General features: G+C 45.1%; 2 protein-coding genes across 6 annotated transcripts in view; both read left to right on the top strand.

Moving 5' to 3' along the window:
* The window catches only part of sorbs3 (sorbin and SH3 domain containing 3), a 40,606-nt gene extending 19,880 nt beyond the window's left edge, over positions 1-20,726 (top strand). For 2 of the 4 annotated variants that reach the window (XM_064347500.1, XM_064347503.1), the window contains 20 exons: positions 1,187-1,230; positions 2,384-2,587; positions 2,937-3,009; positions 3,429-3,565; positions 3,952-4,015; positions 5,181-5,219; positions 5,387-5,492; positions 6,135-6,249; positions 8,749-8,802; positions 9,300-9,407; positions 10,541-10,599; positions 14,143-14,264; positions 14,999-15,057; positions 15,414-15,460; positions 15,904-16,018; positions 16,117-16,242; positions 16,926-17,498; positions 17,981-18,084; positions 18,343-18,449; positions 18,659-20,726. In XM_064347500.1, coding sequence (XP_064203570.1) covers positions 1,187-1,230; positions 2,384-2,587; positions 2,937-3,009; positions 3,429-3,565; positions 3,952-4,015; positions 5,181-5,219; positions 5,387-5,492; positions 6,135-6,249; positions 8,749-8,802; positions 9,300-9,407; positions 10,541-10,599; positions 14,143-14,264; positions 14,999-15,057; positions 15,414-15,460; positions 15,904-16,018; positions 16,117-16,242; positions 16,926-17,498; positions 17,981-18,084; positions 18,343-18,449; positions 18,659-18,720 — 2,318 coding nt within the window. In that variant the 3' untranslated portion in view covers positions 18,721-20,726. Of the gene's footprint in view, positions 1-1,186; positions 1,231-2,383; positions 2,588-2,934; positions 3,010-3,428; positions 3,566-3,951; positions 4,016-5,180; positions 5,220-5,386; positions 5,493-6,134; positions 6,250-8,748; positions 8,803-9,299; positions 9,408-10,540; positions 10,600-14,142; positions 14,265-14,998; positions 15,058-15,413; positions 15,461-15,903; positions 16,019-16,116; positions 16,243-16,925; positions 17,499-17,980; positions 18,085-18,342; positions 18,450-18,658 lie in introns of all 4 variants that reach the window. The other 2 variants (XM_064347501.1, XM_064347502.1) reach the window with 2 other exon arrangements.
* A 1,122-nt stretch (positions 20,727-21,848) lies between these two features.
* pdlim2 (PDZ and LIM domain 2 (mystique)) overlaps positions 21,849-27,343 on the top strand; it is a 43,805-nt gene continuing 38,310 nt past the window's right edge. Inside the window, exon 1 of one of the 2 annotated variants that reach the window (XM_064347506.1) lies at positions 21,849-22,136. The gene's annotated coding sequence lies outside the window, so the exon portion shown is untranslated. Of the gene's footprint in view, positions 22,317-27,343 lie in introns of both variants that reach the window. The other variant, XM_064347504.1, reaches the window with a different exon arrangement.

The raw sequence follows: 27,343 nt of genomic DNA, 5'->3' as shown, positions 1-27,343 counted from the left end.
TGCAATGCAGACAGATATACAGTAGGTTTTTCCATTTTTTCAAATGTACTTTTCTTTGAAGACTACTAGCAAATTAGAAAAAAAAGTTAGATCTTCAGTGGATGCCAAGTCCAATTTCAGCTAATTGGCAAGCACATTTCTGATGTTTGCCTGACATAGCAAACTTACTGAAAATAAATAAATCATTTTCTGGGAAAGAAAATGTGGAGAATGTGAACAAGTACAGTTCATTTATCAAGTTTCTCTGTGTCTCAGTTCAGCATTTGTTGAATGATTTATCCAAAATAACTTTGTTCTTAGACATGTCTAAAAGTGCCTCAGTTGATTATTGGATGTTTTTTTCATCCCTACAATAGGAATCCATCTGGTTTTGAATAGGTCAACTTTTTTTAACAGTATGTTCTGTACTGCTTTAGGGTATTGTTCCGTCTTGGTGTAGCACTGCAAGAAACAGCAGGGCGTAGTATTTGGCCTAGTTTACTGATTAACCAACAACAGTTTTTCACATTGTCATCAGAATCAGAAGGGATAATTACTTTCAGGGCCTTCTGTGTGTTTCTCCACGTGAATTGATGCAGTGTGTGTGTGCGTGTGTGTGCGTGTGCATGTGTGTGTGTATGTGTCTATTTACATAACTTACATTTCTGTGTGTGTGTGTACGCACAAGCATGTGTGTTTACATGTATTTATCACATGCCTAGGTTTAACCCTGGCAGTAAAGCTATGCATGTGTTTGTGCATGCACGCGTGTGAATGTGTGCGCACTCACCTCTGTATCCATATGTGTAGGGTTAGTATGGTGATGGGCAGTAATATCCAGGGTCTTGTGATACAGTGAGATTGACAGACTGCTCTACACAGGTACAGAAGTGGAATGGAAAGCTAAGCTGAATCATGTATTAGCTGGGATTAGGTTAATATTGACTTTTGTATTTGTGTGGAGACCACAATGAAACATTCTGTTTCCTCACGGAGAACGGCGAACCATAAAAAAAAAAATCATGTCTGTGCTTGTGCATCACTGAAGGTCTCATTCAAATCAATTACTGTGACTGGCAGCTAGGAAAACACAGAACATAGCTGCAGGGTCCCAGTTTCCGGAGGTTTTGTCATATTTGTCTGTTATACAAGTCTGTTACAGGCGGTGTCATTTCAACATCTCTCTCTCTCCCTCTCTCTCGCACAGTTATACACAGGCCAGTGACCACGACAGATGTCATGCAGCCTCAGGTACAGTTGGAGTTTTATAGCCTCTCGATTGCCCGTTCTCCTGTGAGAACTGTTGTATATGCTGTGATAATGCACTTTACTGAAGTCTTACAGATCACAGCAAACACATGCTAAAATAAATCTAGGCTAACAGCTGATTTGCAATGTATCAGGCTGCTGGCATGAATTCGTATTCGGTAAAGCTCAAAAGCTCTTTTGGAGTCCAAAGAGATTTGCTGCGGAGATGTATTCGCAGCCTGCCAAGGGAAGGTAGGGCTGTACTGCACCTGGAAGCCTGCCGTCTCAAAGTCGAGCAGCAAGGCAACGACACCCGACGTGAACAAAACAGGCTAAGAAGGGGAGAAAAACAATTTGTTCAAAGGGCCGAAAATTTCCATGAAAATACCCCTGGCCCTTTAGTGGCTCAATGGCGTCTCCCTGATTTATGTAGATACAGTTTCACGAGCTGTGAGAAACCCCGGGGCTTCCCATGACCCCAGAACACAAACCGCGAGGGCAGCGGAGGCTCGAAAACCCCTCTCGCACATAAACAAACAGGAGCAGGGGTAAGAGGTAGGGCTAGTGCACAAGAGGGGGAAGGGGAGGGGGTTTCCATGGAATTTGGGGGTGGGGCAGGGGAGCACAGGGAGCATCATTACTGCTACTCCGCCGGACGGGTGGGTGGGTAACGTCATCGCCTCCACCGCCCCCCGCCCCCCACACGCCCTCCTCCCTGCGACCCCACCGCCCCAGCAACGCCTCATCTCCTCAGAATGGGCAGCAGTGCTGAATGGGCGGTTAATGGCCACATAATGAGCCTCTCTTATTTCACCCTCCCGATCGTCCCCCTGAATGGGCCCTTTCTCCAGCCTTTGCAAAGGAGATGATGAAGTGGGTGGAACAGCACTTCCTCTGAGCGCTGCTTTAAATAAATTAGTGCACTCTCACCGGGACGCGCACAGTAGGGGCTAATTAGTACCCAGTGACGAGAAGCAGGCTTTACAGTCACTTTTACCCCTTACCGCTCGGCCTTTGGGAAAGAAGTCTCTCAAAAGTGACATCAAGAGCCCGTGACTCAGGGGAAAAAAAGTCATAAATCGCAGGATGTGAGCCCGGACAGAAATGGCGGGAAAGCTAAACCGGTCCTTTCTCCGTTCTCTCCACTGCCGCGCAGCGACAGGTGGAGATCTTCGACCATATGAACGGCTCGCGGATTGTCTTCTCGGACGATGGCGGCACCAGCCCACCGCAGCACTTCCACCCTTCTTCCCCTGACCTGACCCAGGAGGTGGTGATCTCCCCCGGACTCCCCACCCCACCTCTTAGCCCCTATCGCACCAGCAGCCACAACTCCAGACACCCCTCCGACACCATGAAGGCAAGCCACTCCCGATTTCGCAGTGAGACAGACAGACGTTCTATTAAGATGTTCTGTTAAAAACCCTGCTCATGTGCAGGATAGTCGCACATTTAAGTATTTAGAAATTCTGCATCATATAGGAGACAATTGTGCCCCCATGTGGGGCTACTTAAGTATGACAGCTCATCTCTTGAGGCTGGAAAGTTAGGGGAAAATGCCTCTCTCTTTGTATTAAATGAGTTAACTCATTTAGCCAATTTTTTCCTTTTATGACTCCCTGGCTTTTATTTAAAGGGTCTGAGTAACATGTTTTCCTGCTGATTCCTACCCAAAGTTTTGTCCTAAGCTCATTGGCTCTCTCCTCAAGGTCTCTGAGACCAATGGCAGTGGATCACCAACCCTCAGCTTTGGCTCCTATTATGGCCCCCCAAAATCTCATGGTAAGGCACTTTCAAATGATGCAGAGCACTGAGTAAATTAATTACTGACTAAAGCCTAAGAAAACGGGTTACATTTGCATTGGTAACTATACTATATGTGTATATTATTGTTATCATTTTGTAAAAATATTCCACAATATCAGGGGACCTGATATTGTGGAATATAAGGGGACCATCAAGAAAGTACTGGAACATGTATTTATGTGGTACTTATAAATTGCTGAATCATTTATCAAACCAACATAAAATTCATGTTATAAATGATTCAAATGAATGGTACTGTGAACTACAAGGTGTTTACTTTTCTGTTAATATTTTCCTGTTTGGGTGTCTCTGTGAGGTGGTCCCAGCACTGCCTCTGTCCCCATGCTGGCTGTAGTAAATTCTGAGGTTGCGTGTGCCCCCTCTCTCCATGACAGGGACCCTGGTAAATGGCGTGCAGACCAGGCTGTCTGCCACTCTGCCCCGGAGGTCTGTCCCGGCTGAAGAGAGGCTGATCAAGTTCTCCGGCATTGGCCCCGTGGATGAGACCGGAATGCCCATTGCCTCCAGATCAGTAAGCACACCACTCACGCACGACCACTCGCCACCTCCATTCCCCCTACATCACGCACTTAGGACTCTCACTCCACTGCCCTCTATACCTGTTACACACAGAATCCTCATTCAGTTCACTATCCCCTTCACGTTTAATACATAGGAAGCCACCGTACACAGATGTTCCCTGTACCTCACACACCGGACACTTCCATATCCCCTGTAGCTTTTACACATATTATGAAATATATTTTCCATACATTTTTACTTTTTTCACAAATCTGTCCAGCATTGTGGAGTGAGCGATATAGTAAAATTATTACTATTTCTTAAATTCACATCAACCTTACCCTTAATGACTATACTCTGTCTCTCTCTCTCTCTCTCTCTCTCTCTCTCCATCAGAGCGTGAACAAACCAAAGGACTGGTACAGGAGCATGTTCAGACAGATCCACAAGAAGCCACCAGGTAGGCGATGTCTCCCATCTCACGCCACAGCCCCGCCCACTGAGGAATTCCTTTCAGTCAGTGTCAGTCACTGGAAAACCAGAGTAATTCTGGGGTTAAGGAAAGCACAGCGTCACGTGGCTTCTGTATCACTGTATGGAAAACAATGGGGGAACTGTAGAACTGTTCTGAGTACAAGGATCTGGCTGAATTGATTGCTCATGTTGGGACAGGTGTTATTAAATATATATTATTATATACAGTGCATAAAAATGTATTTTATATATTTTGGATTATTTTGGATATTTTGGTTGTGTTCTTACATATTTAACAGATTTTTAACCCTAAGAGGCCAAACACATTTAATGTGCATAGATCTCACATGGTTATCTCTCTCCCTGGTGTTCAGATGACAGGCACTCATTACGTTGTCAGAGGTGGAAACTTGATTGACAATGAAATGAAAACAAAACTTGGTGGTGGGAAACAAAGTTTTGGGTAATGCTATTGGAATGTGCCATCATGCATGAACGGTGGATTGGAGATAATGACAGGGATAGTCTTTCTTTCAGTGTGGGCAACCTTCTGTACTGTAACCTCACTGGTTTACAGTGCCCACGATGGGGAATGTTAAAAAAGGTTTTCTTGTGATGGAATCAGCCTCTCACCATTGTGACTGTGGAGAGAGAGTGCTTAACTAACAATGCTGTGACAGTGATTGGTGGTAATAATTGTCATTTAACAGCCCCACCTGTGCTCACAGAGAGGGGGTCTCATTATCTCATGCATGAAAACACTCATTACCTCCATCCCACGGGTTTTCTGTACTCAGTACCACTCCTCTTAAGGGTTTTGTTTTCTGCACTGTTCTTGAGAATCACTAAATCTCCCTCTAGCTGTTTCTCTCATATTTTTAAAAATGGCTTTACTGACATGACAGGAGTTGCAAAAGTACCGATACATTTACAGACAAAAACAGACTCTCTCTCATTCTCTTTCTTTCCCCACTCTAATTACAGACTCGGTAAGAAACTTGGTGCATTAATGATGAAATCTGTTCCTTGCGGCAAATGTATTTTTAATATTTAATTTCAATTTCAGTTGGCTTTTTAAAAAATGTGCTGCATGTTGTGGAGGTCCTTCGGTACAGCTTCAGTAAAGATCTCTTCTCATCTCTCTCTCACAGAGCCTGACCTGTGTGACTCCAGGCTGTGGCCAGAGGACAGTAAGTGTGGAAAAGATTAACTCCAGCTGTATTAACTGTCACACCCCCATCTCTGATTTGATACTGTACAAACTGGGATTGGTTAGCTGTGGCTGATGAAATTTCCTCATGGTGTTACACGCTCAGACTTGGTTCACTGTGGTGCTGTTGCTTTTGCCAACCCTCAGGGGATGCCGAACCTGGCAGAGACCCCCCCACCGCGGGTTCTGTGGACGGGCAGGGGGGCGAGAAGGACCTGTTCACTCTCACCCCGTATGGCGCACTGCCCGACTGGTAAGTTGGGGGATGTGCAGGCCCCTTATGTGTGACTCACAGAGAGGGACTGTCAGGGAAAGGCTGTGATGTTTAGCTCTATATTCCAGAATTGGAAGAGAGAGTGTGAGAAGGAGGGAGAGAGAAAAAAAGAATTGGCAAATGAGGATGTGTCACGCATTTTTTTAGCATCAGTAATCATTCATGGGAAGTGGCCTCATATTTCCTGTTTTAAATCTTTTTATCTGGCTGCCAAATAGATCATGCAGATATAATAGACTTTGTCGTGGACAGAACGTATAAAGCTATACAGTACAGTCTGTACCTGTACAGTCAGGTCATATTAAGGATAGTCATCACTGTATATATAGTACACATACTGTATATTGGATATACTAGTACCATGCCATGAATGGTTCTTTTATCTCCCTTTTGGGGTGTTCCAGTGTTCAGTCCATACCTGGGGTACTGTAGCAGGCAGCCTGGAGATTGAGGCAGTAGCCTCCTACGTAAATACCAGCAAATACCCCAGCCGCAAAGAAAGAAAAAAGGAGAAAAAAAAAAGAGTGGGAGAGGCGTGTTGGGATCTGTTGCTGCAGGTACCGGCATTGGAACCGCGATAAACGTGCCTTTCCTGGTGGGGCGGGGCGGGGTGTGTTGCAGGAGCGAGCTAGGGGATGGAGACAGTCAGTCCAACGGAGGGAGAAGGCACCCTGAACCCAGGAGCATATTCGAATTCGAACCGGGACAGAGCACCCACTCTGAGGTCCTCGCACAGGTAAGAGGGACTGCTTACGGGTGGAGAGTTAAGCAAAAGCAATACCTATTTTCTTTACAAGCAGGTAGTCTAATAGCATTACCAGTTCAGGGGAAAAATGAGGAACTCATAGATCTGTACTGGTTCAGAACTTTGAGTCATTGAGTTTGTAATAGGTTTGTTTTGCCGGTAATGTTTTACTGTGTCAGTAATAATAGGGAATTGGTGACATTGGTTTTGCTTGGCAGAATGGATTTGCACATACTATAAAAGCAGCATTCATTTCCTTTTAGGGTTGGAACTGATCATTCTTTAACAAAATATGTTATCTTTGGAATGCTTATATAGTTTTAATGTAATAAGAATGTGAAATAACAACTAAAAAATAAAACTGGATGTTCTGACTTGTGCTGCACACTATGGGATCCTGTAAGTATTCTGCAGAAAACTTTTTTTTTAAATCTCAGAATGGATCTGTGTTTTCTGAACTGAAAACAAAATGAGATGACTTTATTGGATTTCTCCAATGGAAAAAAAACCCAGAAGGTTTTGAATAGGCCTCTTTAAAGCCTGTGACAGTTTGTTCATTATGTAGTTTAATGCCTGCCTTGTACTGGCATTCAGACTGGAGCTTTGTGTTCGGTCACGCGGGTGATGGGCGTGTTTGTAGGCCGATACCTTGGCAGTGTGGCGCATGGAAGCTGTGTGACTGGGGCTCAGATATAGAGATTGGATGGGATCTGGAGTCTATAGTCAGCCCCATGTCCCATAGGCTTCGCTCACTGCCCCATCACTGCCCCCCCCCTCCCCTTTACCAAGTCAGTAGGTAAGATTTGGGACCCTGCCAAAGCTGTTCCTTCGGTCCATTCGTTTTCCTTTAAGGAGTAAAGCTCTGTTAATACCTTATATTGTGAAAGAATGCCATATCAGGTATTCCTACAGTTCTGACTGTGCCAAGGCCACACCCATGTTTTTGTATTAAAATATTAAATTCTTTGTATTATATACATGTACATAGATAATACCTGTCTGTGTTTGCTTCCTTCTCTTTTGTAATTGGACTCTCAAAGAAACAGGTACAAGTATTTGTGGAAAGGTCTCCCTGTGTTGTCTTTGGGTGATTGTACTGTGGTACAACTCTGTCAGTATAACAATGGTGCTGATGCCACATAGTGAATAAGTGGAACACTGGGCAGTCGCTCCGAACATGTGACTCTCGTCAGGCAACGTGTTTCCGGGCCGGTGCTGTGACTATAGAACAGGCAGCCACGGGGGCCATTTTGTTCCATTGTTTCATTTTGTTCTTACTGGACAGTAAGTAAGGCTACTGATGGGATCCTTGGATAATTTCTGCAAGGGCAGCAGTGTGTCGCTGCCAACTGCAGTCTGGGGGGGTGACCTCCGAGAGCAAAGGCACAGTCTTGCTCTCCAAACCGAGACCTCACACAGAGGTGCTAGCAGAGCCGGCACACGATACGCCACCAGGGGATGCGGACAAGACTAACACCTCCTAATTTTCTGTGTGTCTGTGAATGAACACTGCGATTGACCAGGATGTGTGTTCATTTGCTGAGGTGAAGGGGGGTGCATAAGGGGGGGGGGGGGTACTTTCAATAGCTCTTGTCGCTGTGTCCCAGATCTGCGACTGAATAGGCCCGGCTCTTTGAGCCAGGACAAGAAGCCATTGTTTCCGTCTCAGTGCACAGTTTGTGCGGGGCACCGGCGCCTTGTGATGCCGATTATGCCTTTAACCGCTTGTCCGCTGGTGTCTAATGCCTCCCAGTGTGGAGGCTTTCTCGACCCCCCCTCCCACCCCCAGACAACGTCAAACATAACTTCACGGCTAGAGCTCCACGGCTGAAGGTAAAAAGACTCAGGAGCGATTTGCTGCTCATTTCTCACAGGCGTGCAAATACCATATCAGGTGCTGGGCTACTCGCGCGATGACCTCACCGTCTGTATTATTTCGATAGCAGTGATAAATGGTGCCTGTGAAGTTCAGCTCTGGCGTGGGCAGTGACTCACTCTGCCAAGGTATTCCAAGGGACTATAAAGATCTCTTTAAAACTCTTCCCCTTTTAAAGCCATGGTTTACGCAATCGGTTGGGTATGGGGTCTCGTCACTATCCATTTATTGCCTTGTCCTGTGGATAGTGATTTTCAAAAGGACAGGGTCTGTTTTATTTCCAGACTTTTGAATCTACTGAAATTTGCTAGAATGCGATCAGTCATTTTGGCAATTAAGCAATAGTTTTGGCTTCTACGAAACACACATTTTGCTTACATGACAGCCTTTTGGTGAAGAGGTTTGACTTAAATGCACTTGCAGGGTAAACAATTATGATTAGGTCTCTAAACCACTTTTTTTTCTGCTTCCTCAAATCATGAGGCCAATTCTGGCAGAATACTTCTCCATCTGAATCCTTCCACAAAAAATGTATCCTATCCCCCATGGGGGGGGGGGTCTGAGAGCACCATCTGGTTCCCTCAGTGACCAGTATTTGTGCTCCCCTTTCTCAGGATAACCGTCCAGCCCAGCAGTACCTGGTGAAGCCTCGGTCGTGCCCTATTGAGGTGAGTGGCACAAAGGACCAGCGTATGAACTCCAAGGTCAATACAGGGAACGAAGGGACTCCTCATATTAGTTTTAGCTCATCGAGATGTGCTCACTTAAATTTTCTGACAACTTTAAGAATTGGTGTCGAAGCTATAGACTCACTGAAAGGGCACAGGTGCTGAGTTGTGGCTTCAGAGCTCAAGTCCAGGCTGTGCCACTAAAAGACCAGGAAGCCTCAGCCTGTGTTGTAAAAACCGGGAGGGGTACCGAATTGGAGGGAACTTATTTTTCTGAGCTGAATTAGTAAGGGTGACAGCTGTTCTCCTGCATTCATTCTGCAACCTCTACTTTGAGTAGTTCAATGTGTATTAGAACACAGAAGTGTATAGGTTTAATGTGATTGGATGGGAGGAGCACCATAGCCCTACTGTGTGTATTGTGTAGTAACCCTTCCTCAAACCCCTTGCCCCCCCCCCCCGGCCCCGCCCCTGACCCCGCCCCCCGCCTCGTTCAGGCGAGTCTGGTCTCAGAGCTGAGTCGCTTTGAGGCGGAGCTGGACTCGGACATCCAGGGCCTGGAGAGGAGGCTGTCTCAGAAACGGCAGCGGCGAGGCCGGGGTGAGGTACTGAGCCCCCGTGACTCCGCTGATGCACGTGCCTCCATTCTCGAAAATCCGTCCCGCCCCACCTGCAGCATCAGCCAATCACCATCGAGCTCCCGCTCAGAGAGAGACGCAGAGAGGGAGGTCCGGCATCCATGAGCACTGAGCTGTCCTTTGGATTTGTGCCATTGTTAAAGCTGCTCAAGAAGAACAATCAAACAGGCCACCAGTATCTGAATCAGAAGTACAGGCTGTACTGTACAGCCTCCTATAATCTTTACCATTAGTCAGTTATGAATGGTGGCTCCATGAGCCAGTTTCTCTATTAAGAGCAGGTAATTAATGGGACTGTTGTCTTGGCCCTGTATTTTGGAGTGGATTTGGGGCTCTTCCCATTTTGCAGATGTAGTGCCCTCCATCGCCGGACCTCTCTCACGCTGTGTCTTTCTCTGAGTAGAAGTAACTCGCTGATTTGTCAGCGCTTGATTCCCCCAGGATATGTGCATCAGAGACGGACGGCTCCGCATGCCCACCGTCCCGCCTCCGCTCGGGCAGCTCTGCCCTCATGTGCCCTGAAATCCGCCTGCCCTGGAATCACCCGGAATGTGCCTGCCGCAAATCACCCGCTTTTGCACAATGTTTTCCGACGATGGGCGATCCGAGTGGGCAAAATCAGCATGCCCTCGTTCCATTCCGGTATTTTGCGGAAGTGGCTGCAATGAGTCAAATCGCAACCTTAACCTGCTTGGAGTAGCGTCTGCGTGCCGTGGTGCATGCCAAGTTTCGCACTTAGATGGGAATTGGAACGGAGTGACCTCAGTGTATTCACAGTGGATTCCCATCTGAGATGCAGACCCTTTCACAATCTTAATTTGCTGTGATAACTCAGATTCTCTATGCATGTAACTTCTGAATGTGTCATTTCTTTGATTTAGCTTGAGTAAAGACATTTTACAAAAACAATTGTTAATCAAGCTGCCGATCTTTGTAATGATACACAGTGGACCGTAGGACCCAGGGGAGCTCGAGCTCTCTCCCCGGCCGGGAGTGGTCACTGCCTTCATTCTCTGTGAACTGCTGTGATATTTCCTCTATGCTTCTCTGAGCAGGACAGGCTCTGGAGAACACACTTCAATGTGATCTCTGCTTCCCAGGGCTCAAGGGTCTCTGTCCCAGCCACCACTCCGGGTACAGGGAGCACACAGGAAGCAAGGTGAGCGACAGCCTTGGGTGGGTTTCTCACAGCCTGTGTGTGTGTGTCTGTGTGCGTTTGTGTGCGCGCGTGCGTGTGTATGCATGTCTGTGTGTGTGTGCGTGTGCGCCTGCGTGTGTGTGTGTGTGTGTGTGTGTGTACGGCCGCGCAGTGTGCGTGTGTGTGTGCGCGTGCATGTGTATGCATGCCTGTGTGTGTGTTCCTGTGTGTACACATGTCTGTGTGTGTGTGCCAGCGTGCATTATTGGATGTGTTTCTGAATATGTGTGTGCAAGTACATGTGCGTGAATGTAAGTACATGTATGTAAGTTTATGTTTTTGCTGTGTGCACACATGTCTACATGGATGTGTGTGTTTGAGTGTGTGCCTGTGTATATATAGTGGATGTAAGTGTATGTGTGTAATTTCATCTATATGTGTGTGTGTCTGCATTATGTGACTCAGTAGCCTTACCTGCGTGTGTTACATACACATGTGTCTTGCTATAAGTGTGTGTTTTTGTCAGTGTGCATATGTGAATGTGTGTGTTTACATGCTTGTGTGTGCATGTGTGTGTGTTTGTTATGAGCACTTGTGCCTTGCTGTAAGTTTGTTCAGGTCTTTGTGGTGGTGTACATGTTTGTGTGCGCAGATGTGTGTGGCTGTGTGTATGTTTGAATTAATCACATGCCTGAGTTATCCCCAGCAGTAGAACTCAAGCCGTTTCTGTGAGGAAGTTTGACAAGGAGCTTAGGAGAAAGCCTTTAGGCTGGACGGCTGTGGCTTTGCCTGCACTGTTTTTAGGGATGTACAGGGATTTGTACAGCAACAGGTTCTATCTGCTGTCCTGATTGTGGACACACTCACTGCTGCTCCACATTCTGGTCTTGGCTTAGTTTTGCATTTTTCAGAACTGTTTGATTGAAGTGAATGCTTTTTTATCAACAGCAGTACAGCTTGTCATACATCTCTAAAGCCAAATGTGTGTGTTTTTTCTTGTAGGGATATTATATTTGATTGGAAGAGTTTCTGGCCTTTTCTGGAAAGAATAGTTTATGATCTGATGTGCTTGTGGCCTTGTTTTTAAACCTTGAATAATTTCAAGGTTCACAGATTTAACTGCCCTTCTACAGACTCTTCTCTAGCTATTATGTTTCAGTGGTTTATTTCCTCATAAGGAAGCCAATCCACCTGTGACATAAAAAAGCCAGTTACAATGAAAAGACTTCTGGCAATTTCTGTGAAATATCACAGACCGGTACGGTTCATTGTAACCAACAGAACATACTTGAAAGAGGGGCACATCTTGGCTTCTAGTCTTCTGTCTCCCACGTTCTTGGAGCCAGACTATAATAACATAATGGACCCTTTTGTAGATGTGATCAGCCGGGTTTCTTGTCTGCTGCTGTTTGCGTCGCGCCCAATTTATTAACACACCTCACACTCTTTAGTGTTTTATTCTGCAGCGGGCTCAATTTTCAATCTTATCACAGCCCGACACAACAATAAAACGCCCCTTTCACTTTCTTCATAGCTTTCCTGGCGCTTGCATTGCTTTGAAGAATACAGCGCACAGTAGCAGCCCAGTCACAGTGTAGGTCAAGGTTTTGCAAAAGGAAAAGGCTGAAAATGTAGTTGAAGGAAAAAAAAGTTGCCACATAGAAGCTGGCAAAGGTACAGGACATTACATCAGACTTTTTTTTTCTTTTAAAATCATGGATACAAGTCATATTTTGAAGAGGCCTATTCCGAAGGTGTCTCGGCCTCGCAAAAAGTATCCAGTTCATTAAATCAATTGCTGCATCCTGTTGTTTAAAGAGGTAATGGTATTCCTCTGACATAATCAACATGTTTTTCCAGTTTTATGCAAACAACAATTGCTCACCTCCTACTGCTGCTGCAGAGTCAGTCCTGGAGCTTTAAAGGTGTTTGGGCAAGTTAATGGTTGAACTCCTGGCTGGAAGCCTGCATACCTCTGTTTACCTCCCCCGCAGAGCCCTTAATCCAGTTATGTTTCCTCTCTCTCTTTCCACTGCAGTCAGTGGGGGCCAAATAATACTTTCACCCCAAACTCTGACTTCATTACGCGCCCTGGAGCCCAGACCTGTCCCAGCATGACAGTGGGGCTCCTGTTTGCGGTGGGCCAGTAGGGGTGGAGGGCAGGTCCCTCCTAATCCTGCTTTGTCAGGGTGTACTTATCAATGTTATGCTCTGGCAATTTGGGTCTGATGGACAAAACTCCTTACCTCCTACAGTAGACACATCTGTATCTGCTTTTACGGGCAGCCAATTTAGGAAAACGTCTGAGCAATGTTTTGGAAAGCTAACGGGACCTGCGCTGAACTGTTAGACAGGAAATGGGAGCCAGAGGAGAGCTTTCTTATTTTAACATGCCCCATCAAATTTCAGTTTGCCCACAAGTGCACTCTTGCAGATTTCTTACCAAGTACGTAATGCATTCTTGGACACCACTCTCTCTGTTATTGTTTGTTAAAAGGAGTGAATGTTTCTCAGTCTGCTCTACCCCCCGCGTCTTTCCCCCCGCCCTCAGGATGCAGTAAACTAGCTGGTTACCTTGGCAATGCGAAGTGGAAACACAGCCCAGCGAATATAGCAAACTTTCACAGTTTCCTGTTGATCCGGGCTGCTGACTTGATTTCAGGGCAGAAAGTGACCCAACACGGGGCTGTGAAAGACCAGTTTGGGCTTGAGGTTTAATGATGAAGCATGTGCCTGACAGCTGGGGGGTCAGGGTGCCTAAACTTTAGCGGGATTTGACGAATGAGCTTCGAAGGTAGCGAAGCTGCTTCAGCCAGACAGATGGCTGTGTAAGGTTCCTGTTGAGTTATTGCTTGAGTTCCCAGTCACTCTGGCTCCTCTCAGATGAACACCGCTGCATCTAGCCTTCAACCCAAGTCCATGAATGATATTGCTCAACGCGTCAAAAATAAAAATCTGTTTTCTCACAGTTACAGATGTGAGCTTCCAATTCTTAAGGGGGAAGTTCTGGATTTCCTGCGCGCATGTTTTTTTCGCCCCTACTCATCTCCTCTCCACATTTCTTGGCCACTTCTTTGCCCATTTCATTTTTTTTATGCTCACCAGTGGTTGAACAGAGGAATTGAGGCCACGTGACAAACGAGCGCTGTGGCCTTATTGGTTAAACCCTGCTGGAATCCAAACGCTGGGAAAGAGCACTACACACATAACTCCTGTCTCCTTAGATTATCTGTCATGGGCCAGAGCAGAAGAGGCATGCTTCTGATGCTCTGACTACTGACGCATTGCTACTGATGTGGGGCTACTGATGCGCTGCTACCTACATGCCACAACTGACATGGCACTACTGACGCTCTGTTGCTGATGCATTGCTACTGATGTACCGCAGCTGGTGCATTGCTACTGACGCAACCGCTGCTGATGCACCGCTACTGACACACCACACTGCTGGCATATTGCTACTGACACACTGTTGCTGGTACGCTGGTACTGACACTCCGCTGCTGATGCGCTGCTACTGACACATTGCACTGCTGCTCTAATCTTTCATGCTTTTCCCCTCAGCCCGAGGACCGCAGCAAAGCAGCCGGTGACCAAAAGCTGGGGAGTGGCACCTGTCAGTCATCCAACTGTCCCCAGCTTCAGCACAGCACAAAGGACATCATCCAGCCCCACACATGGTAGAGGTAGGACCTTCAAATGCTTTACGATTGGGAACCTAGTTATGGTGTAGCACAGCCCCGCTTCAATCTCAATCTCCTCCAAAATTATTACTCTACCTTCTGACTGCCTTTCTTCTTTATTATTTTATCACGGGCAGAAATCACAAGCAAGGGATCATGTTGCTCACTTAATCTGTGCATTGATATCTGTGTGCAAAACCAGGATGTCGCTGTCCTGTTTTCCGTGTTGGTTACATGCTTCCTCTGAAGTCCATTTCCCGAAAACACAGTTCTAATAGATAAAGGCGCGGAGGCTCAGCTGAGGGCGGAGCGTAGAACCAGAAAATTAGCTCTGGAAGCCGGAAGCCGTGATTGCAGATTAGCGTGATCCAATTGTTTTTCTTGGAGATTAGACTGGGCAGGGCTGGCCAGAAAGTTTGGCTTCCCTGTGCGAACTGTACATCTTGCTGGAAAAGATTAAATATTCTCCATTTTACCCTCCCACCTGAAACATCACACCTATTACTTTCTTAAAGTGACAGTAACTTTGTTTGGCATGCACTTATTGCTTATTTATTGCTAATTACTCCTATTTTATAGACTGAAATTAGAGATGTGATTACCTGTTAGATGAGCGAAGTCAAGTCCAGCATGTCAAACTGAGTGCATGTCCCTTCATGAGAACACCCCCTCTCCTTGTAATAAGCAGAATGTGCTCCCTGTCTCTCACAACCCCGCCCGCCCACCCCCCCCCATAGGCAATCCTTCCTCTTCACCTGATGCCATGGACTTCCCGCCCAAAAGAGAGGAGAAGAAGGTAAGAACCATGAACACTCTTGGGACTTCCAAGTCATGCCCTAAAAGGATCTGGAAATAGAGACGCATCAAATGTCTTGGAATGTACGTGCAAGGAATCCTGCAAATGTAATGAAGGGGTGTAGTGTGTGATTTCAACACGATTGTTGCATTAACAGAGGTTTTTTGTAGTTTGAAAGGGTTGAGTCTTTCACTGTTTCTATTTCTGTCTGACCTACTTACTGTTAGCTACACTTGGCTTTATTAAATTGCACAATTCTGTGAAACGACCTTCAGCATCTGCAAATTGAAGCTCTTTGGACTTGAAATCTGATTTTCTGAGCAAACTGCTGAGAAACCGTTCTTGTGTTTGCACAGATGAAAGCTGCAAGGGCCAAGTTCAATTTCCAAGCACAGTCACCCAAGTGAGTTTAATGCCTGTGATGCCGTCTGTGAGCCAGTTATTTCTCCTCTGCTCATTTTAATCATTTAGTGGTCTCAAACAGTCCCTTCTTGATGAGATAATTTCACTCAGCCTGTAATAATAAGGCCTTCCTCAACTCAAATTTTTTGGGTTAATGGAACTCTTTTGTTAACAAAAAGCACATAACCACATAGTCAATTCTAGTCTATAAATATTTACACAATCTCTTCTCCTTCTGGGCCCTGCCCTATCTTACATTACATTACAAGCATTTAGCAGACGCTCTTATCCAGAGTGACTTACACAACTTTTTTTAATATAGTGAAGCAATGCAGGTTAAGTACCTTGCTCAAGGGTACAACGGCAGGGTTCCACCCTGGAATTGAACCTGTGACCAAAAGGTTACAAGACCCGTTCCTTACCCATCATACTGTCTACCTCCAGAGAGCTGACCCTGCAGAAGGGCGATGTGGTGTACATACACAGGCAAGTGGACGGCAACTGGTTCGAGGGGGAGCATCATGGGAGAGCCGGAATCTTTCCGGCCACCTATGTGGAGGTGGGTGGCGAGAGAAGGGACCCTACGGCTCCGGAATTTGCACGGTCTTGCCTTTCCGTGGCCTCGCTGACCCTCCCTTCTCCGTTTTCCTCGAGCAGATCATCCCCCCGACCGAGAAGCCCACGCCTATCAAGTCCCCCACCATCCAGGTGCTGGAGTACGGGGAGGCCGTCGCCCAGTTCAACTTCCCGGCGGACCTGCCCATCGAGCTCTCCTTCCGAAAGGTCAGGCTCCCCTACGGCCCCTTCTCAGACACCCTGGGGGTCAAACTCCTCGAGAGTTCATCCATGCTAGGCGACCTCAACCATTAACAGCATACATTGTAGCTGACCTTTAAGCAAGTAAAATATGGTGAAATGGATAAGTCTGTGAAATTGTTTCATTTAAGAGTAGGAAGCTGGATAAATGTGCAAGCGCTGGACTGTATTTCACTGTACAGCATGGATAAAACAGAGGGATTAAGTGCTGTGTAGATCACAGCATCCGCAGATTTCATGGATCTTAGATGCCTGAGGCTTGGGGGATCTCTGACCATTTGCAGATGTCACAAATCATTCAGAGAGTTCCCATGGCATTCACAACACTTTCAGACCACTCATAGATATCTTAGACCAATCAGAGACACATTAGTCATACCTAAATTAAAATTTGATTTTAATTTACAAACCGATGCAGGTGTTTTTATGAAAGCACAATATTTCACTTATTTTGGTGGTGAATGCTGAACTTGCCAAACTGTGTTTGTTAAAAATCAAAGTAGCATTTATATTTAATTGTTAGTAAAACTTAAGGCCAAATGTTGATTGAATCCAGGTTTCTGTGTGGAGCTGAATCAATGAAACTATGATAACCCTCTCTCTCTCTCTCTGTCTCTCTCTCTATCTCCCTCTCTCACTCTCTCTCTCAGGGGGAGCGAATCTGTGTGACCAGGCGCGTGGATGACAGCTGGCTCGAGGGCAGGATCCCTGGCACCTCCCGCAGTGGCATCTTCCCTGCCAGCTACGTCCAAGTCAACAAGATGCCCCGCACCAAATCCTCGGACGAGTACCCTCCCTCGCCCACCTCTCCCTCGCCCTCGCCTCTCAGTCCAGGTCGGCCTCTCCACTCGCCCCTCTCCCCCGTGGCTTTCAGCTCCAGCCCGCAGTCCTCGCCCGGGAAGCAGCGCTCCCCCGCTGGCCTGTCCCAGTCCCCGCCCTCCGCAGCTCCCTACGAAACGGCAGGGCTCCAGTCCCGCTCACCCCAGCCCCCTGCTCAGACCGCCCCCTCCAAGCCGGCCCCCAGTCACTGGCCTGGCTCCGCCCCCGTCTCCACCTCCCCCACTCCACAGACCAATCACTGGGGCGGGACGCACCCTGCAGCCCATAACTCATTCAGCAGAGACGAGAGACCGGCACCGGCGTTGTCCAATCAGACGTCGGGGGCTCCCCAGTGGGGAGGAGCCATGTTGAATGCCACTCCCAAGCCAGGTTATTCCACTCAGGTGTGCCATTTTTGGATTTCTTTGCAAGTGGCTAATGATTATTGAGAAAACAAGACAGGCTATACTTAACCTATAATTTTAACAGAATGATGAATACCCCTCTAGTGTTTGACATACTGTATATGAACATGAAACCACTGAAAGAAATGCAGAAGCCAACTGTTACTTACCTCCTGAGATCAACAGCCCTACATCCTAAATAAGATTGTATTCACAAATTTTTCTTTAAGTCATCAGTTTAAAATGGGCACAGTTCCCCTTTATTCAGATCTCTGATTGGACAGAAGTGAGAACGTACACCTTCAGAACCCAAAGAGAATCGCATATTTTTATTTGTAAATATGACCTAATAGGATTACAGTTAGTAATGTAGGTCCCTTGGAGGAAATATAGATACGTCAGTGAGTTGGCACAGCTGTTTCAGTTAGTAATTATGAATTAATTATGAAATTAATTATGAAAGACCTTTGTTTTCTCATAAGGATGGACCAACCATAAACTCCATCCTATCCAACCAGCACAGCAAGGCTCCACCCACAGCCAAAGTTCCCACCAATCCCAGCTCAACAGTGGTCCAACGGCAACCGTGAGTTTGAATTCGAAGCGGGTTTGCATAAAATGAAGACAGCACATTTTTATAAGCTCTTACTTTTTCAGAACTGACATCTGACATTTTACTTTGTAACATAGTCTTTCATGTGACCAGCAGAGACCATATGTCTATGATCCCCTTACACAAGAAAGTGAGATGGTCATCTAACCTGAATCACTATACAGTTATTTGCTATTTCTGGACAAGCTCTGCTCCTCCAGTGTCCTTCTTCATCCCATTTCAATCCCCTAGGTATAAAGCCATTTATAACTACAGGCCACAGAACGGTGATGAGCTGGAACTACGAGAAGGAGACGTCGTACAGGTGATGGAGAAGTGTGATGACGGCTGGTTTGTAGGTAATGTGTCCCACTGAACCATGATTCATCATAGGTTAGCATCTTGTTGTGTGCTGCCAAAACATAAGGCAATTTAAGTCAACACAAGCCTGCCCTCTACTGGGTATAACATGATATTACAAGTTTCATTTTTAGATGGATAGAGACTGGCCTTGGTTGTGAAATTTCGCTGTTTTGAAAATTACATGCGTGTCTTTTTTCCTCAACAGGTACATCAGAAAGAACTCAAGCTTTCGGGACATTTCCAGGGAACTATGTGACACCTGTCTGAGTGATTATCACTACGTTCCTGCTCCAAAACACGCTGGACTAAAATATTTGACTATTTATACAAGTTTTGCTTTAAGCAGCATACAGATCACAACAGCCAGATAGCCATTAATGACAGCTCCTCACCTCCCATCCACCTCCCTTCCCCTACAATTTCACAGAAATGGTGTCTGTGTGCACAAGTGACCAGGTGACCAAAGTGGCCACTGTTTCAGCCTTGAGATTTGAGCACATAAAGCAAAGGGTCTCTTTGCCATTGGCATGTTGGCTTATCACATATCAGCCTTGGAGTGTCTTCCTACAGCCACATGTGCCGCTTGAACTCTGAGATGCAGGTACTGCGGAAAACGAGCCTGCAACCAGCCTTGCACCATTACTGCAAAAAAGCATTCCTTTGGATTGGACTAAAACTGCGTCCTTGTTGAACCTTTGGACTTTGTATCATCCTTGGATTATCAAGCCACCTGTAAAACACATTGCACTCAAGAAGTATGAATCATTCCAGGTTTCACACTAAATCCAATACTGTTTCAGCATTCACTTGTGAGCCAAGATGATTCCAAATGATAACAAAGTGCCTTTATTGGAAAGAAAAATACCCAGATTGCCTCATTTTATGAGGCATATATCTTTCTCAGTGTTTCTCTGTTGTAAATGTCATGCAATAGAAAAAGTGCCTTTTGATCATCTTTAGTTCTGCCGTCACTTTAATCACAGATATTTAATGACTTCCTGGGTGCACAGGCAAAAATGTCACAGAAATGTGGCAGATTAATCTATCAAAATGAGTATTGCTTTTTTTTTTATTCGACAGAGCATGTGTTCCTAAGCAGTGCCAAATTTATTTCAGTTCAATCCAGGATAATAATATGGTTTGGAAACATACAACATGCCTGTTTTATAACATGTCTTCTTATCTGTTATTGCCCACTACTTGCTTTGCGTTATGAGCTAAGTGATGGTTAATCTATAATCCTGCCTGCAGTATTTGAGGAAGTGGTTGGAACAGAGGAAGTGAAGAAAGTGAAAGTGAGAGCTGACAGCCTTGTAGAAGGGCAGAATGACACTTGTGCCAAGTCACCAATGGTTGGGTGATCCAGGACGAGTTCACCAATGGAAATTAAACAGGGTCATAAATTTGGACAAGAGAAGAAATCAATCAATGAGCTGGATGGGCACGTTACCACAGGCTTCCACTAGACTGATGGACTTTAAATGGAACTGTAGCCCCGATGTCATGCCTAAAAACCTTCTTTGTAACTTGTTTGCATTCCTGTATATGACATACACCATCAATGTTCACTGTCATGGATGTTTGTTATTAACTTCCCAAAAAAAAAGAAACTGACAGCAAATTCCTCCAACAAAAGGGTCAAAATTATTTGGCTCACAAAACATTTGATTTCACTATAGTTTCTTTGTACTGCAACGCACAAGCTTTAGGTCTGATGGATACTTATATTACTTAAACCCGCTAATCATTTAGGCTTGTGCAAACTAATATAATCCATGCTAAGATGCAAGCAAGCCAAGCACTGAGCCTTTACATGGCAGTGGACTTTTGCATTGTGTTGTCACAATATGTGCTTCATCATAGTTTGTCTTCTCAGTGCCTTCTCTCTAACGTTCGCCCTTTTTAATGCAACAAATAAGAGTCCAATTCTCATATTGGGTATATTCAGGACCACCGGGAAGAAAAGCATGGAATGACAGTCAAAATGGTGACAAATGGAAGATACACATGTAGTAGAAGGTTAAATATTTATGCAAGTTTTTTTGCCTCTTTGTTTTGATCTTACTGAATAAAACAAAGCAAACATAGTTCGGTTCCTGACTGTACCAGATATAAAGTAGTACAGACACTGTACTACTTCAAATCAGTTTAAATCAGTTAATAAATTACGGAAATAAATAATATATTTTATTGGCAACAGAATGTATTGCATTTTCTAAGGTACTCATATATTTGGATGATAATCAAATAAAATGTACTCAAGTGATGGAAAACTGCCCAGTTGTCATTCGTGAGGTCAGTGTGTATTATTTTTAATGAGACCATTTTGATATACTGTAGACCTGTTGCGCTGAATTTCTAATTAGGCTACATTAAATTACTCCTCTGCTCACCAAATGCCTGTATTCCGTAGATTGGCAGCAAATGAATCACAGTTAACTAGCCGTGCCACTCTTAAACTGGGCAATTGGGAAAAAATCTTTTTTTAATAATCCCTTTCCACACTATACACACCAACTCCCCGTGTTATGGTGTCAGGGAAATAAACATTCCTATTTCATTTGTATGAAAGAAAATAGAAAATTTTCAAAAAGTCAATTTAATTCCTTTGCTGACACTTGGAAGACACTCACTCTCCATCACCTTTAGGTAGCTTTCGTATTTCACAAACAATAACCTATGAGCAACACTGTGTTGGTTATTTAGCTTCATGAAGACGTTTTAATTGGCTCAAGGTCAAATCCGATGACGCAGGTCTGCCCTGTGTAGCAGCGATTTTTGGTAACAATCTACGCCGTACGTTGTTAGGCAATTCAGTTTTTCCACAGGCTTTCTATTTCCACAGACGTTGCCATAGAAAACATGCAGGCATCCAGAATATTTTCTGAATTACAGTAAGTAGGCTAGGCCTACCTTGTTGAACGACTTTTCTGAAAGAGCTAGCTCAATTTGAATCATATTTTGAAGAGTTCTGCTTTTTAAAATTATACGTGAGTAAACAATGTTGCTTAAACAGTTTTCCCATGGACATTTTTCTCCTGTATCGAAATTATTTTCTAAGCAACCTGTTAATTGAAGCCATAACCACTGTTGAGCTACCTACTTCCAACGAACTGCTGATACTACACATATGATAGGCCCTAGTGTTGGTTAATTGGATGTATTCTGGTTTGGGATGTTTTCTAGCTGAATATCCCCGTAGATAAAAATCCCACCACATGTGACCAACCTTTAATCGAAGTGAGCATGTCTCAATTCCGAATTCTGCCAGTAGATGGCGCATTAAATCAAGGTCTGGAGTTAGTTCCTTTGCGCCGAATTAATATCTCAATTAACCGCCGCCCATATTTCCCTTACTACCGCCCTTGCCCGACACGCCCCGTGCATTCTGCCATGCTTTAAAGCCTTTATTTTGATTATAACACGTGGCATATGAAATCGTTTTAGGAGTGGTGGTGTGCTCGCAGGTGACGTTATCAATTCAGTCTACCTATGGAAACAGGTTAGGGGAAACGCATTTCTCAGAGCATCTGAATAAGTCATTTTAGTTTTCAAAGCTGGGTGGCTGTGGTTCGGTCACATGGACGATATATAATACCGCACTGCGACTCGCTGACACAGACACGGATAGTCATCCTGTGAGACGTTTTTGATAATTTGCTTGCAGGGGAAACTGAAAAACGGTACGCTCCACTAAAGACACCGCACTCTCTGTAGTCTCGCTTTTCAGTTTGACGCACTTTACGCGTAGTAGCCTAGCCACCAGGAAATCTACGTTCCGCAGGTGTAGACTGCAAGCGACGGCTGTTTAACTTGCATGAATTTTGGTGTTTGCCACGATTTCATCTCGAGCGGCGTACCTGGTAAGTTTTCTTATTTTCTCATACATAGGCGAGTGACAATTAGATTATGTCATTGTAGCCTATGTTTTGCCAAGTAATGCATAAGCTTCATAAGATAAGCATCAACTGATACTGGATATTTGCATTTCTTAAGTCCAATTAACCTGCGCAGTGGTAGGCTACATCTGTCACGCTTTGCGTTTGCTTTAGCGTATTCTGTGTAGCTAACGCTGCATAACTTATTGTGTCCTGTGGAATATTGTTAAACGTTTGGTGCGTTCTCGCCAAATTAATTTACATCCAAATCAATGAAAGTATCGGAAAGACACGTCTACTCGTAGGTTTGACATAGCGAGTTCCGGAACTGTGCATGAACAGAGATTGTCTTTTTTTCCTTTTTCATGTCTTTGCATCGTACTTGTGTGCGCCCGAAGAATTTATATTAGTCCCAAATTCCCGCTCGGCGGAGGGAAAGCAGCGGTTCTGTACTTTTTAATGAATTTCTTAGCCTAGCCCTTTTGGGGGGCATTTTCCAATCCGACAGGTTGAGAAATTGAAATGCGAGGTATATTTAACGTAGGATATGATTAGCCCCTCATTTAAAAAATATATTCTTAAAAAATATGAAATGCAGATGTGTTTTAAGATTGGCCTACTGATTTGTATAACCTAAATAGGCTATGACAGGAGGACTGATGGAACTGATGCAGATTGTCAAAAATGAGAAGGTAGGGTTCACACGCCCTTTCGAGTGGAAAAAAGTTGGGTTGCTCTGAGACGTCTCAGGCTGGATATAATCTTTTGGTGCAAAAACACTGTACCATGCAATTTAAGAATTGCTTCAGATTGCCATTTAAGTCTAAAGACTCTAAAATTGCTCATAAATACAGACTCTGGCTCCGTTTTTTGCGCAGCAAGTTGAACTGCTTTTACAACCTTTTGAAGATTGGAAAACTGTTATCAGAACCACCCCATCTCTTAAGATGGCATGGGTTGAATTAGCCTTTCGTGAGACATTGGGCTTCACACACCCAGAAATGAATCAGCGATGTTCAGGTGATTTATATGTTGGTCCACTCTTTTTGGGATGTAGCCTACTTCAGAATGATTTTTTAAAGGTGTGTTTTCTCGGAATGAAGACACTGCAGTGATGCAGTATGTTTGCAAATGTGATTAAGATTTTCCTTTGACTTCAGTCCTGCCACGCCCGTGGGAGCCCATTCATTAAAATATTTTAACTATGATTATGAGCAGAGGAGGGGAGATTATTAGTATCTTTAGTTCATACCTCACACTGGCTAGATTAATCAGACTATTTTTGCATCTTGCCAGTCGCAGTGTAGTAGCCTATCCCTTCAGGCTTTGACAACTTTCTAAGATTACAATCTGTCAGTCTTACTCTGTGCACAGTCTTACTGTGTACAGAGCCCGTTCATTCTGCCATAGTGGATATCACTGACACCTAAAGTGTGACATTTTAAATGGTTTCATGCTGAAGGAACAGTAACGGTGATGTTTTACTTTAGTAGGACTTCCTTATGAGCTCAAGAGGAACAGCTGTTTGGACAATTGCGTTGAAATTTGAGGTATAGTGTCGTACTTAAGTGACAATTAAATACCCAGGAAGTGACTTAAAGACTGTGTTTAAGTCAAATTGGGTGACCAGATATTATGGCAGTAGTTCAGGCCTGTGTTTAAATCATTGGCTTGAGCTGCAGCGTGAGGTAAATTGTACTGTAGTTGTCTGCGGCTCCTCCTTGAAACAGCCCCTGTTCAGCGCTTCTGGGTTTGCTCATGAGCCCTTGTGGGACTCTACACTGTGGATGTTCTCATCATGAGGCTCAGGCGGGCTGTTCAGGAAACGCATGCATCCATCTCTGGAGCTCTCCAGGCACCTGCGCTGGGGTGGTTTTTCGGGGCGCGCCTGGATTGTGCCGACGGTGCGGGACCTAAATGGGCAGGAGAAAAAGCTGGATGTGCCCCCCACCCCCCCCCCCCCGAGCTCACGTGAAAAAGCCATCCGCCTGGCTCCATTCATCCCTGCCGCTGGAATTTGCACAGCACCTTCTCTTTGTGTGGCGCTGCCTTTCACACGCAAACTCCCCTCCTTTCATTTTCGATTGTGCCTGGCTTCCTGGCTCCTCCAGCGTGCTGATTGGGCAGTACCCCTTGGCCCCGGGACACCAGCGTGCAGCCCTCTGGTGTTTTTGCCTCTGTGGCAAGGAGTGGACGGTTTAGAGTCGGTGTCGGTTTAGAGAGTGTGTGAGCTGGGCCATCATGTGTAGGTAGAAATTCTGCGGAACAGTTCTTTTGTTAGACTTCCTCTCTCAAAAACAACAATGTGAACAATGTTATGCTCTCTTGAAAGTCACTTCAGAATGGTTTGACAGGGAAGCAGTCACCTTAGCGGCGCTACCTCATCTATTTTTGATGTATCAATTGCCGAACTCCCTGTTATCAGTCTTGAGTGTAGACATATTTTGACTTGGAGTTATTTCATTTGCAGGAAATTGTACCCCCGGATATGATCTGCTGACTTTTAGATGATGAAAGCAATTTCTCATTGCTTATGTCTGTCAGTGATTATCTTGTGGTAAGGATTGTGGTAGACTAAACTCAAGTCAGACAAACCTCAGAAGAATACCAACTCCACGCAGGTTTATTGCTAGGTGTGTTTCTGCCGGATCAAAATGCATGAAATAAGCAGTTCTGTTTCACATCCCCACGACAGACCCCATAGTCAGTTTTGGTATTTCACCAAATGCTCAAGCTAAAATTGGTAGTGGAGAGTTGCACAGTTGCAACAGGGTATTGAGAGAACCTTTTTGCAAATGGCAGTCGGTTGGTTGAATGAAAGTGTAACGCAGACTGAGTTGAGTGGTTACTGGTAGACTGCTTATCTGAAGCTGAGCATCAGCACCTCAGAAAGGCTTAATGGTGCATGTAGGCGATGTGGTGCAATGACCCGATTGCAATGCTATGGCGGGTTTCATGTAGTTGTGGTAATGTGATCAGACGATGGTAATAGATACTAATGTCAAACTCGCTTGCAGAGTGAGAGGCAGACAGTCTCTGTTGCACTGAAAAATTGGAGCGAAGTAGTAGGATTCTGGTGATACAGTTATGTAGCAGAAACGTCCCAGAGTTAACTTCATTTGTTATACACAAAAGTTAAAACTAACTTGCTGGGTGTTTTTATCTGAAATTTAAGTTTCCAGTTTTACTACCTTTAAGCTTACTATAATAATGTCGTACTTTACTGTAATATGTTATAGATTGATACTATAGATGCCCTGACAGTTTAGCCTATGTATTTGAGAATTGTTCTGAGCTATGGGAAGAATCATGTGGTCCATACGCTGTTGAGTAATAGAATATGTTGTTTGTAACTTTTTTGATTTTACCATTTTCTTTTTCATTTTTTTTTGGTTAGAGGGTTGAGGGGTATGGAATAATCTTAGTTGGCATCAAGTTAATTTAATTTCTTTAAGAGGATGCCCCTAAGATAACTGAACTAATTTCATGCCACTCACAAAACTGTTAAGCATGATACATTAGTCAAGACTATTTTGTCCCCTGCTGACTTGTATTTAATTTGGCTTCATCACCTTAGAGATGACAATTTTTTCTGCTCACATCACTAATGCTTGAGGTTTGTGGGAGAATATTTTCCAAACCGCCATTTCACAGAATTCGGCCGAGGCAAGAATCCACTCTCCTCCCCGGTTTTCCTCAGAGCGTGAGTCCACCACTTACCGTCAGAACGGGCGCACTCTTCAGAGCGGGGCAGGGCGAAGTCACAAAAAAGGCGGAGGGCCGTCCAGGAAGGGACAGATGGAAAATATCCGGGAGCGCCAGTCTCATCGAACTTGAACTGTGTGGAAAGCGTTCTGTGAACCTGATGGTCTAGTAGATTGTGGTTGTTCCCTCAAACAGTAATGAGCAACTGTGAGACTGAATGCCTGCATACTGCTTGTGGCAAATTCACCCTGAGCTAGTCGGCTGCGTCTGATACTTCTGTTGTGGCAATATTCAGGCATTAGCACACTCACTTATTAATGTTCATTTATCATCTCCAGCCAGTGGATTTACACTGGGGTCACAGGAACAAGAAACCATGTGTGTGAAGCCACAGCCAAGCAGGGTAATAATGAGCAGTTTCAGAACTATGTGATGCTGACAGTTGCACAACCTAATCAGGCACAGGAAAATCAGGCACAGGAATCTCTGTTATCCCAAAATGAAACTCATCTTTGAAGCAAATTGATCAAAAGAGAATGTGTTTTCCCAACAGGGCAGCTGAATGGGGTGCAGCTGAAACTATTGACCGCAGGGTGTTTGCCTGTTTGTGCGTAATCGTTCTGTACTTATCTTGGCTAAACTGCATAATTCCATCGACTTGCCTTTGCAAGTTGCACACATGCTCTCAAAATCTTAGCTGCTCTTTGATGTCTTTTAAAAACTTACAGAAAGAGCATGTCAACAAGAAGAGGTGACTAATCCAGCAGATTTAGTGTGGTGTATCTTATTTTTGGAAACATTTCCTCCCCCCTTTTTCCCCCTAAATTTGGCATTGACAGTTTTGCCTCGAGTTGCAATCTACTACTGGCATCTCTTGCAAGGAGGCGGGCGGCTGTAGCTGCAGCTTGTTGACTGCTCTGGTGTGCTTTTCTGAAGGGCGGAAACTGCCATCTACCGCAGGAGAGCTCGTACCAATTGGAGCACAGGCATATCTCTCAGTGATGACAGCTTGTTGCCAGGTAGCCTGTGGGTGTCGCCTGGGTTGTTTGAAGTAACAAATGCGGCAGCAGGGCAAGGCCGGTTTTGTCCTGCCTGTATGTACTCATAGATGGCTAGCGACTTAGCCTTGGATCAGACCGCCACAGGGCCAAGCTTGGGCTCATGGTGAGTGCCTTTACCGGGTGGGCCATGCAGGAGCCCATAGCTCACGCAGCCTCTTCGAGTGTCCTTCAGAATGGGTTGGTCGGCTCTATGGCTCTCCTCAGGCCCCAGCTTATGTACTGTGCTGCCTGCCTCTTTACAGTAAG

Source organism: Anguilla rostrata, chromosome 8 (assembly GCF_018555375.3).
Source record: "Anguilla rostrata isolate EN2019 chromosome 8, ASM1855537v3, whole genome shotgun sequence".
NCBI classification, from domain to species: domain Eukaryota; kingdom Metazoa; phylum Chordata; class Actinopteri; order Anguilliformes; family Anguillidae; genus Anguilla; species Anguilla rostrata.
Note: the sequence above shows the minus strand (reverse complement) of the source record. Positions and strands in the feature narration are given on the sequence as shown.